This window comes from Elephantulus edwardii, unplaced genomic scaffold (assembly GCF_000299155.1).
Source record: "Elephantulus edwardii isolate Elephantulus edwardi_28Jun2011 unplaced genomic scaffold, EleEdw1.0 scaffold00325, whole genome shotgun sequence".
In the NCBI taxonomy this organism is placed as follows: domain Eukaryota; kingdom Metazoa; phylum Chordata; class Mammalia; order Macroscelidea; family Macroscelididae; genus Elephantulus; species Elephantulus edwardii.
Window position 1 is genome coordinate 2,133,715 of NW_006400075.1, and position 12,678 is coordinate 2,146,392.

Here is a 12,678-nt window from a genome sequence, read left to right on the forward strand (position 1 = left end):
GCCATCCCCTTTTCCTTATGACTCAGGGTGAAGTCTCTCTCAGGGAGGAGTGATAGGGAATGGCAAAGGACACACTGACAAAGGAGATTAATCAGAAGCGACTTTGACAAGCACTGTGGCAATTGGACAATTAAAACAGCCATTCGGATGGCGGAAGAAGAACAAACTGGGGAGGAAGGTAGAGAGAATGGTGCAGCAAAGAAGGAATGAAAACCCAAAATCCCTGTAAATGTTCATTAAAACTAATAAAATTTAGTAACAATTAAAAAAAAAAAAAGAAAAGATCAGGGCCTGATGTACTCACCAAGTTGTGCCAAGAAATCTGGGGAACAACCACTTGGCCAACTGACTGGAAGAGATCTTTATTTGTTCCCATTCCAAAGAAAGCTGACCCAACAGAGTGTGGAAATTATCAAACAATATCATTGATATCACATGCGAGCAAGATTCCGCTGATGATTATCCAAAAACAACTGGAACAGCAAAGCAGCAGAGAACTGCCAGAAGTCCTGGCTGGGTTTAGAAGGGATTGTGGTACTAAGGATATTGTAGCTAATGTTAGATGGATCTTAGCTGAAAGCAGGGAATACCAGAGGAATGTATATCTGTGTTTCATTTATTATGCAAAAGTGTTTGACTGTGGATCATATAAAAGTTGGCTGACTCTGAGAATGGGAATCTCAGAACACTTGATCGTGCTAATGCAAAATCTACTCTTGGACCAGGAGGTAGTCGTCAGAACAAAGCAAGGAAACACTGCATGGTTCAAAACTGGGATGGGTGTATACCAGAGATCTGTCCTATCTCCATACCTTTTCAACCTGTATGCAGAACAGATTATCCAGGAGGCGGGGCTCTATGAGGAGAAGTATGGCATCAGTATTGGTGGAAGGTCCATCAACAATGTGTGTTATGCTGATGACACAACCCTGCTTGCTGAAACTGAGAAGGACCTGAAGCATTTGCTGCAGAAGGTCGAGGACTGCAGCCTTCAATATGTATGAAGGCTCAATATCAAGAAGAAAAAGATTCTCACCACTGGGCCAATTGGGAGCATCAGGATGTTTGGTAAAGAGATGGAGACTGTTAACAGCTTTAGTCCGCTTGGCTCCACAGTCAACACTCTTGGTACCAGCAATCAGGAAATCAAAAGACGTACTGTGATGGGAAAGTCTGCTGTTAGGGACCTCTCCAGGGTAGTGCAATGGTGTCACTCTGGACAGTAAGGTGCACCTGATACAGGCCATGGTCTTTGCAATTACTTGCTATGCATCAGAGAGCTGGACAATGACTAGGGAGGATAGAAGGAGAATTGATACCTTTGAGCTGTGATGCTGGAGAAGAGTACTGTATGTACCATGGACTGCTAAGAAAACGAACAGGTTCACCCTGGAGAGGGTTAAATCAGGCTGCTTGGTGGATGCAAGGATTCTGAGGCTTTATCTGACATCCTTTGAACATGTTGCAAGGAGGGAACAATCCTTGGAGAGGGATGCCATGCTTGGGAGGATGGAGGAACAGTGCAGCAGAGGAAGACCCTCTTGATTCACTGACTGGGGTAATCAGGGTGGGTGTGTCAGAGACAGTGAGACTGGCACAGGACAGAGCAGGGTTTAGGGCTGCTGTACATAGGGTCGCGATGAGTCACAAGCAACTTGACGGCACATAACAACAACAATAGTCCTCAAACTCACATCATTATTCCTCAGTAATTTGCAGAGGTCCCTGACTGCAGACTTTCCTAGTCCAATGTATCTCCTGATTGCTAGTACCAAGTGAATGCAAGTAAAATGAAGTTGCTGACATTTTCAACTTTTTCTCCATACCATGATGCTGCCTATCAACCCAGTGGCAAGAATTTCTGTTTTCTTGATGATAAGATGCAATCCATATTGAAGGCTGTAATGTTTTAATTTTCTGCAACAAGTGTTAGGTTAGGGTTAGTCCTCTTCACTTTCAGCTAGCAGGATTGTGTTGTTTGCATACCGAAGGTTCCTGATGAATCTTCCTCTAATCCTGATGCCACATACGTCTTCATAAAACCCAGCTTCTTTAATAATTTTCTGAGCATATAGATTGGATAGGTATGGAGAAAGGATACAACCCCAAAGCAATCTTTCTTAAACTACGTAGTGTTCCCTTGCTGTTTGTTTAACAGCACCTGGTCTAGATACAGGTTTTACATGAGCACAATTAAATCTGGGATTCCCATTTTTCTCAATGCTAGCCAGAACTTGTTATGATTCACACAAATGCCCCTTGCATAGTCACTAACACACAAAAAGATTTTGATCATTTTTTCATGTGTCTGTTTGTCATCCAAATGTCTTCCTCTGTGAAAAATCTTTCCAAGTCTTTTGCCCATTTTGTAATTGGTTTATCAGTATTTTTAGGTTGTTGTTTGGTGCCATAAAATTGAGTATGACTCTGGTGCAACCACTGTGGAAGGCGGTATGGTGCTTTCTCAAAAAGCTGCAAATAGAGATACCATTTGACCCAGCAATTCCACTACTGGGAATATACCCCCAAAGACCCCATAACTGACATCCAAGCAGATATATACACACCCATGTTTATCGCAGCTTTGTTCACAACAGCAAGGAGTCGGAAACAACCCAAGTGCCCATCAACAAACGAATGGATAGAGAAGCTGTGGTACATTCACACAATGGAATACTATGCTGCACTGAAAAACAAGGAACTCATGCAATATTATTCAAAATGGGTGACTCTGGAGGACATTATGCTGAGTGAAGTATCTCAGTCATAAAAGGATAAATACTGCGTGGTTCCACTGTTGTAAAACAGGACTGACCTCGGGGTTGGGGTGTGACTGAGAAAGATGGGTCCAATAATGTAAAATGCATTGAAACAGATGAGGGAGAAAACTATTTAAAAGGGATATATGATTAGGTATTTTTGTCATGCCAGGAGTCCAGGGCGAAGGCTGCATAGTGGAGTGGACCTGAGGGGAGGGACTGTAAAACAGAATTTTTCTTTCACTTTTCCAAGAGGGTAGTGTACTAGGGGAGAGGTTTGGGATGGGAGAAAAGTGCAACAATGAATGAATGGAAATCCAAAGTCTCTGTAAATTTTCATTGAAATTAATAATTAAAAAAAAATTGAGTACGACTCACACTGACCCTATGAAAAAAGATCTGAACCCTGTTCTGTCTTGCATCATCCTCACACTTCCTGACACACAAGAGCCAATTGCAGCAGTCACTTTGTCAATCCACCTGGTTGAGGATCTTCACCTCCACCCTTCCCAATACCATGTCTCTCTCCAAAGAACTGACCCTCCCAGCCACATGCCCAAAGTATGTTAGGTGAAGCCCCATCATTCTTGCCTCCAAAGAGCAACTCCACCTGCACCCTCTCCAAGAAATAACTGTAAGGATATGGAAGACCTGTAGTATTCTGTAAACTTCTGTTATGAGATCCTTATCTGAGATGGTATTGCCAAATGTTTTTCTCAGTCAGTAAAAATAGAAGGATAACTAATATTTATGGGGATGTAAGGGGAGTAGGGGTGGGAGCAGAGGGGTGCGGTGAGTAGGGGTAAGATTACAGGGTCTCACAGTTTGGTGGGTGGAGGCAGGGTGTAAAGGAAATGGGGAACAATCAGTGGGGACCTGAGAAGACAGGGTAATGGTGGGCATAGTCCAATGTTGATTAATTTTTTTTTTAGAATTTTTTAAAGTATTTTTTTATTATTATTTTTATTATTTTGTTTGTGTGTGTGTGTACCGTCAAATCGGATCTGACTGGTACAGGAGATGGCCCCTCCTTCTCCGGCAGAGCATCTGGTGGATTCGAACCACGTATCTCTGGGATTGCAGTGCAGCTTCTTGCCACTAGGCCACCAGAGGCCCCCCCCATGGTGATTAATTTTATAAAACATAATGAATGGGAATGACTGTATGAAACAAATGTGAATGAAGAACAATATGAAACACAATGTGTACAAACTCTGTAAGCAAACTAATATAAAATAAAAATTTAATTAAAAAACCTAACCCACAAATATTCATTCTTCTAGTACTCTTTGCTTTCAGCCAGGATCCATCTGACATCAGCAAAGATATCCCTGGTGCCATGGTCTCTTTTAAATCCTGCTTGCACTTCTGGCAGTTCCCTATCTATGTATTGTTCTAACTGTTTTTTAATGATCTTCAGCAGTGTCTTGCTTGCATGTGATATTAATGGTACTGTTCAACAGATCTACATTCTGTTTGATCATCTCTTTTGGAATAAGAACAAATATGGACCTTTTCCAATCTGTTGGCCAAATAGCTGACCTCAAAATTTCCAGGGCTGTATCGTCATTTGAAATATGTCAATTGGTATCAATTCCTGGGGCCTTATTTTTGGGCAATGCCTTCAGTGCAGTTTGAACTTCCTTCCTTACCAGTGACTCTTCATCAGATGATACTTCCTGAAATACTTCAGTGTTTCTGTTTGCTGAAACAGAGGATCTGAAGTGCTTGCTGCAAAAGGTCAAGGACTGCAGCCTCCTATACGGTTTGAAGCTCAACATCAAGAAAACAAAGATTCCCACCACTGGGCCAATTGGCAGCATCAGTATGGATGGTGAAGAGATTGAGATAGTTAACAGTTTTAGTTTATTTGGTTCCACAGTCAACACTCTTGGTAACAGCAGCCAGGAAATCAAGAGATGAATTGCATTGGGAAAGTCAGCTATGAGGGACCTCTCAAGAGTACTGAAGAGCAATGATGTCAGGCTGGAGACTAAGGTGCGCCTGATCCAGGCTATAGTCTTCACAGTTACGTGCTATGACTCAGAGAGATGGACAGTGAATAGGGATGCTAGAAAGAGAATTGATGCCTTTGAGCTGTGGTGCTGGAGAAGAGTGTTGAATATACCATGGACTGCTAGCAGAACAAACAGGTTTGTCCTACAGAAGGTGAAGCCAGAATGCTCCTTGGAGTCAAGGATTTTGAAGCTTCGTCTGACATACTTTGGGCATGTTGCAAGGAGGGACTGGTCCTTGGAGAGGGACATCATGTTGGGCAGAGTGGAGGGACGGCACAGGAGAGGAAGACCTTCGATGAGATGATCGATTCTGTGTTTGGAGTGGTGGGAATAAGTGTGTTTGAGATGGCTAGGATGGCACAGGATAGAATGGCGTTTAGAGCTCTTGGACATAGGGTCACTATGAGTCACAAGCAACTCGATGGCACGTAACAACAACAACAACAGTGAATCTGTGTATTCTCTCCATGTACATTTTTTCCCTAATTGTGATACTGTCTATTGGGCCAGTTGTGAGAATTTTTCTTATGTCTCTCATCTCCCCATCCTCCGGCAACTCTGCTGTCAAGGATCTCACCAAAATATATTATAATTTCCACCCCCCCCCCCCATCTTATTTTGATGGTTCCTAGATCATTCAAGATATTGACCACAGGACATCGTACTTGGAAGGGTGGAGGGACAGCGCAGGAGAGGAAGACCCTGGATGACATGGATTGATACAGTAAGTGGGGCAATGGGGGTAGGTGTGTCGGAGTCAGTAAGACCGGCTCAGAACAGGGCAGGCTTCAGAGCTGTTGTACACAGGGTCGCTATGAGTTGCAGGTGACTCGATGGCACATAACAACAACATCTCTAAATACTGCAACTTGAGATTTGAATTTGCTTTACAGTTCTTTGAGCTTGAGAAGGAGGACATCATGTAGTACTAATAGGGTCACTTCATCAAAAAGATATGTCTATTATAAATCTAAATCCACTGATGCTGAGTTGATGCTTCCTGACAAGGAGTGAGCCTCCACTGGGTTTCTGAGGCTATAAACCTTCACAGGAGGTACTGCCTTAGTTTCTCCTGCAGAGCAGTTGGAGTATACTAACCCCTCTTGGTTGGCAGCCTGATCACACACCAGGGATCCTTTACAAGAAAACATCAAAACACACGGATGGAATTAAAGAAGTTCAATGACAAAACTGAGATACTCCAATATATTACATTCAATAACACAGCATACAAAAAGATTAGCAAGCAAACAGATCTGTAACAATGCAAAGCACTTAGGTTTAATAGTGATCTGGAGAAAACATCACCCAACAAATAGCCACACAACACAAATTCCTGTCTAGTGACCATGGACTAGTCTCAAGGACAGATCATGTGAGGTCACAATACAAGTCTGAATAAATGGAAAAGGTTGAGATCATAAACCAACTACAACAGAATAAAACCAGGAATTAGTAATAGAAAGCTAGGAAATTTGGATATATGTGGAAATAGAATACTGTACTTAATAGCCAATGTATCAAAGAAGAAATCATCAGAAAAGTTACAAAGTACTAATGAGAACAGAAAGGCTACATATCAAATTTACAGAATACCAGAGAAGGCAGTGCTCAGAGAGAAATTTATAGTTTTAAGTGCCTACATTTTAAGAAAAGAAGATTTATCTCAAATTAATACCCTAGCTTTATACTTGGAGGCAAGGAAGACAAGAAAAGGAAGCACAAACCAAGCCCCAAACTAGCAGATGGAAGAAAAGAGACACAGGAATCAGAACAGAAAAACAACAGAATGAACAAAATAAAAAGATGATTCTTTGAGAAGCTCAATAATATTACCAAAATATTTAGCTAGACTGAAAACAAGAGGACATTAGTAACCAAGTTTGAAAATTATGTGGGGATAGTAATCGCTGACTCTACAGAAATTCTTTTTTAAAAGGGAAGAAATCACTGGACATACAAAGAATCAGGAAAGGCCAGGTCCACCCAGACACCAGATCATAAGAGAATACTATGAACGATAGTCTAAGTGAGGTCAGCAAATGATCTAAACTGACTCAAAAGACTGTAAGAAGAGAGGACATCCTATTCATAATAAAGACTTCTGAACAAAGAATCCCAGGACCAGCAACTTCATTGGTGGATTTTATCACACGAAGAAATGAACAACATTCTCAGACTCTTCTCTAACACAGAAAGCGACAGAGTACTTCCTAAGCTATCCTTTATAAATATGGATACAAAAATCTTCAACTAAATACTAAACTCAATCCAAACATATCAATAGGATTACATACTGCGACTAAAATGGTAATTATCCCTGGAATTTAAGCATGCTTCAACAAAAAGACCACCAAACCCCTTCATATTCCACTGCAGGATGAAGGGAAGAAGAAAAATCACATAATCACCTCAATAGATTTTAATAAAGGGGGATGTGACACAACCTAACACTACTTCTTAAAAAAGACTCCCCAATCTAGCAAAGGGACTATTTGACAAATCCATGTATGAAAACCCTGCTCACAAACAAGGACAGGACAGCTTGCCCCACAGGAGGTGTGAGATTGACAGAAGCCACTACTACATGGGCACACAGCATTGCCTCCTTCCCCACATGGAACAGCATTTTCCTGCCACACAACCTTGTCAGGCAACATCCATTTTTGGGCAAAAGTTTGTCCTAGTTCTTCAAAAGTCCCAAGAGAGAGTGAGTAAGGGTCCAGGGGAACTGAAGGGCCTGTGTGGAGTTGCCAGGCAGATGCCGACTGAGGCCTGGTAACAGGGCCACACCCAGGGGCCTGCCTGTCAGCCCACCCACACCAGGCTTCCCTAGATGCCTCCATCCTCACCCCAAGTTCCCTTGGAGCCTCAGCGTAAGAGGGGCCCAGGGCCAAGTAGCACTTGCTCTGCTGTCCACTCAGTTTTAGCATGCCCTCACACGACAGCTCTCAGGGCTGCCACCCTTCCCCCTTCAAAGCTGCCTGACTCACCCTCACCCCACATGCACACAAAGCTGGGGTCCTGCCCCTCACCCTCAACCCACATGCACACAAAATGGGGACCTGTCTGCCTCACCTTTACCCCCCACACAAAGCCAAGGTCCTGCTCCCCACATCCTCACCCCACATGCATACAAAGCTGGGGTTCTGTCCCACACACCCTCATCCCACATACACACAAAGTAGGGGTCTTGTCCCCTTCATCTTCTTCCCACATGTACACAAAGCCGGGGTACTGTCCCAACACCCTCACCCCACATGCATACAAAGCTGGGATCCAGCTCCTCACCCTCACCCCACACGTACACAAAAGCAGTTGGGGTCCTGCCCTTGAGCATCTCCCACATCAGCTCTCTTCAGTGCCCTGTCCACTTGTAAGAACCCTGCAAGACGCAGGACACCTGCCTTCAGGTCTCCAAGGCTATTAATTCATGTAAGCCGAGTTGTGGCTGAGTTTTCTCTCAGAGTGGAAGCTGGGTTCAAACTGCTGACCTAGTCAGCTGCCAAGAACCCACCCTGCCCCGGCCTGTCCCAGGTCTCACCTAACAGGTCTCACCATCCACCCTGCCCCACCCCAGGCCTCACCAGGTGGGTGTTGCTGTCCCACCCACCAAGCCTGAGCTTCACCCGGTGGGCCTTGCTATCCCACCCTGCCCAGATGGGGCCTTACCCGATGGGTCTCACTGTAGGTGTAGAGGAAGGCCAGACGGTAGAGGCTCTTGTAGTGCTGAGGAAAGCGGCTGAGACATAGACGCAGGGAGGCGATGCACTGCTCAGTCAGGAACTGGCGCCGCTCCTCTGTGTCTGCTGGCAGCCCCTGGGGGAAGGCGGCTGGCTCGCCCAAGCCTGTGGGGTCTGCCCTCTTCTTGGCCTCCCACAGGGAGGGGGCCGCCACCGTGGGCTTGGCGGAGTGACAGGCGGGCTGGGGCTCTGCAGCCGGCCTTGGGCCAACCTGCTCTGTTGTCCGGAAGCCCTCAATGTTCCCCAAGGACTCCTCTGTTCTGCCTGCAGCAGAAAGAAGCGGGTCATCCAGTCAGATCATGGTCACAGCCACCACCGGGGTGCTGAGCTTGCTGACTGCACTGGACAGTGTGCTGAGCCCCCGTTTCCTCATCCACCTTGAGGCACAGGGCTCAGCTGCATCGCACAGCCTGGTGGACAGAGGGGACAGAGAGGGTCATATGTGATGCTAGCACTCATCTCTCTCCTGGGGCAGCCTGACCACAGCAGCAGGTACCCAGGGAGTACCACTGGGGGAGGGGGGCGGGGTCTCACGGGGACAGCGCCACCATGGGGCCCAAGGGGATGCAGCAGGGACAGCCAGGTCCCAATTTTCTGCACATACCTCCAGGGGGACAATTGCCATTTTATCTATGCTCCCCCTCCCCTGAGCACTGTGGGTACAGCTGGGTGTGGGATGGACAGTGAAGGCTTACATTAGGGATGGGATAGTGGGGAGTCACCCACCGCTTTTTTAAAAAAGGAATCTCCACTAAGCCATGTTTTATGACATCCTGACCTCATGGCTTCTCTCTTGGAGCCAGGGCAGGCAGAGCAATGGGGAGACAACTCCTGGTGATGTCTAAGGACCTGGGGCCAAAGCAGGAAGGCAGACTGTCAGCCCTGCTCTGGTTCTCCTAACATTCTGAAGCTGCCTAGATGTAGGGGGACCATGTTGGCAATCTGTAGGCTCAGAGCAATGCTGAGGCCAGCAGGGTGCCCGGGGAGTAGGGAAGATGGAGGTCTGTCCTGTTGGATCCGTGGACTCACAGTGATGCTGAGGCCAGCAGGGTGCCAGAGTGTGGGGAAGGTTCCAGGTACAGGAGGGGTGCTGTGCCAGTACCTGCTGGCTTGGTGACCCTTTCCCATTTCAATGCTCTGCTGACTGGGTGTGGACTCACATAGATACTATCCACTTCACTCTGCATTGCTCAGGGGCAGCCCCAGAGGGACAGGCCAAGGGAAGTTGGAGGCTTGGTCTCAGCTCTATTATATTAGCTTACCACAGCAGGCCATACAGTGCTCGGCAGCAGCCTGGGATGAGCAGGGAAGAGGGACTGGTGGTCCTTGTGCATCTGGAAGCCCCAGTGAGGCTGGCCAGGCCACAGGTGGGAGGCAGAGGTGCTGGGTCACCAGCCTGCACTGGATGCATACCCAGTAGGCTGGAGGGCCATCTGGAAGGTGGGGAAGGCATGCACTTTGGTGAGCCTGTGTACCTCTGTCCTCTGTGGCCCCGGGCAGGTCTCTCCCAGGAGGTCCTGCCTGGCCACCAGGCGTGGATGTCTTCTTTTCGGTGGGGCAGGACTTCCGGGAGCCCTCCTGGGAACTGGCAGGCTCGCTGAAGAACTCCTGAGTTGAACTGGAGTCAGACAGGGCCACAGCCGTGCTGTCCTGGCTGCGCTCTGAGGGGAGAAGTGGTGTGAGTGCCCAGCTTTGTTATGAAAGGGCCCCTTAGGGTTTCTGCTGTGGTGCAGACCATGCCACAGGGCAACCAGTAGGGCAGCTGACACACAAGAGTCCCTGGTGCCCAAGCTCTGGACCACACCTCAATGGTGTCCATAGCAAAGGTGTGACTCAAGAGCTTTCTGGCAGGGGAGCCCTCACTGAAGCCTTGGCTGATTATGGCAGCAGACTGCCACCACGGCCACTAGGTTGTCACTGAGCTGAGTTTGGGAGCAGGCACAGAGCAGCCACATCTGCCAGCACCTCCACCTCACAGTGTGATAAGCACAGAACACTGGGAGTAGGAGACCTTGCTGCTGTGCAGTCAGCACGGACCCATGATGCCATCACACATGTTAGCATGTTACAGCACACAGGGCCTTCTGTCCCGGGCTCAGGACACTGATGGGTAGGCCTTTCTTCCGAGTGGCCTTGGATCTTCTGCACCTGGGAAGTAGTCGGGCATGTGAGCTCTGCACACCTAGAGAACGCAGGACAAACAAGGGCAGGCAAGGGAGCAGCAGAAGAGGCAGAGACAAGGGGGGAGGGTGTGTCCTTCACTCCCAAGGTCCTCACCAATCTCTCCCTGGTGCTCAGGAGAAAGATGCAGACACTGAAGGAAGCTTTTCTGGGTTGTAGACATGCAGAGGGGTCATTGCCATGGGTCTGCCAAAGAAACAGAAGCCTCAAACCACAAGGGAAGGGGAGGAGACCTGTTGAAGTGCCCTGCAGCCAGGAGAAGGGGATAAGCCCTGGATCTCCCAGGACCTGCACTGACACAGGATGAGGCTGCACCAGGCCTGCAGAGAACCAGCCCTGCTCCGACCCAGGCCAGCAGGGAGAAGGAAGAAAACGAGAAGCTTTCCTGAGGGGGCATAGATGGCCTGAAGCTGGAGCTGGGACCTGCAGAGCATACTTGGCAAACTAGGGCCCATTCTAAGCACTTGGCTGTCCACCAGCTGCCCTGTGGGACCAGGATGTGCAGTCCTCTCCTGTGTGACAGCCTCTGAAAGGCTGCTGGAGGGTCAGCTATGGGTCAGTTCCGACTTGACAGCACACGAGTCTAAACACAACATAGCATGAGAAGAATTAAGCCAGCAGTGTTGCAGAGGAGCTCTGGTGGTGTGAGGGGTGGGTGCTGGGCACTTATCAAGGTGGGGAGTAATTCCCTCGGCAGAAGATGGGCATTTCCCGATGAAGAGCACAGCCACCCAAATAGAAAGGAGGCCTGCCATGGTGAGACTGACATGACAGCAGCAGGTTAGGTGTCTTTGGTCTGGTGTACTGACAGCAATCCAACAACAAATGCCAGCTCAACCTCTGACCAGATGGACCTGATCCCCACAGAAGCAGTAAAGGGATGTACTTCAAATGTGACCGTGATCTGCTCACCGCTGTTTTGCTCTACACGTGGGAAAAAACCACACAAAAATCCCAAAGCAAGACTTTGAAGAAAAAGAAAAAACCAAGAGCCACCAGATGAGAAATGACCTCAACTCAAAACTCTACCATCAAGTCAGAAGCAACTCCTGGCTGACTCTCCAGCGAACATTCACAGGCTGACAAGTTGCACAGGAGGAGGCTGCCTTGTAGACTTGAATCACTGGTGTCTGAGATGGCAACGCAATGTTTGAGATGTTTATGCACCAGGCCACCAGAGCGCCAGCAAGGAGCCAGGTGGTGGACTTTCTGATGGGGTATTCAAAATAGTAATGCAAGAATCAAAGGGACATGCTAGAAATAACATTTTTCTTTTCTTTTTTAGGACTAGTTAAAAGATGAATGTTTCCATAGCTAAGAAGAAAAACTTGAATATGTGTCAATGGAAATAACCTGCTTTGCGAAGAAACGCATGAACATAAATGGAGCAGGGCATCTAAGAGCAACACCCTAGAAGGACCAGAAGCCAAAATGGAAAAGCCCTTTTAAAGGACACTGACTAGGGAACAAACAAAAATAATGATGGCGCAACTGTAACAATAAAAGACCATGACGTTCAGAGAACACCAAACACACGTAAAGACCCCAACCAGCCAATATATGCCTCCCCCCCCCATCTAGACATGTTGCTGTTGAGCCATCCATGACTCATAGTGACCCTATGTACAACAACCCCAAATCCTGCTCTATCCTGAGCCAATCTTATTGTCTCTGACATGCCTTACTCCCATTACTCCAGTCGAACACCTAGACATATCAAAATAAAATCACTACAACACAAAAAACAATTCTGAAAAGAACCAGAGAGAAAGACAAATCGCACTCAGAGGAACAAAGTGAGGAATGACGTGGAGGTTTCTCATCAGAAATTGCAGGTTAGATGACATCTTGAAAGTACTGAGAGAGAATTAGGTGGAAGCTGCTCTCAAAAAATGCTGCAGCAGCACAGCAGGGCTACAACAGCAGCACCAATTCAACTGGAGGCTGGCCCTCCGGAGCGTTTCTGAGGTAGTAAAT

The 12,678-nt window shown here is 47.2% G+C and overlaps 1 protein-coding gene across 1 annotated transcript in view; it reads right to left on the reverse strand.

Moving 5' to 3' along the window:
- Window positions 1–12,678, reverse strand: part of CABIN1 (calcineurin binding protein 1) — a 125,948-nt gene that overhangs the window by 34,927 nt on the left and 78,343 nt on the right. The window contains exons 27-28 of the mRNA XM_006901429.1: window positions 9,996–10,181; window positions 8,450–8,784 (exon numbers count right to left, since the gene is read on the reverse strand). Of these exons, the coding sequence (XP_006901491.1) occupies window positions 8,450–8,784; window positions 9,996–10,181 (521 nt within the window). The remainder of the gene's footprint in view (window positions 1–8,449; window positions 8,785–9,995; window positions 10,182–12,678) is intronic.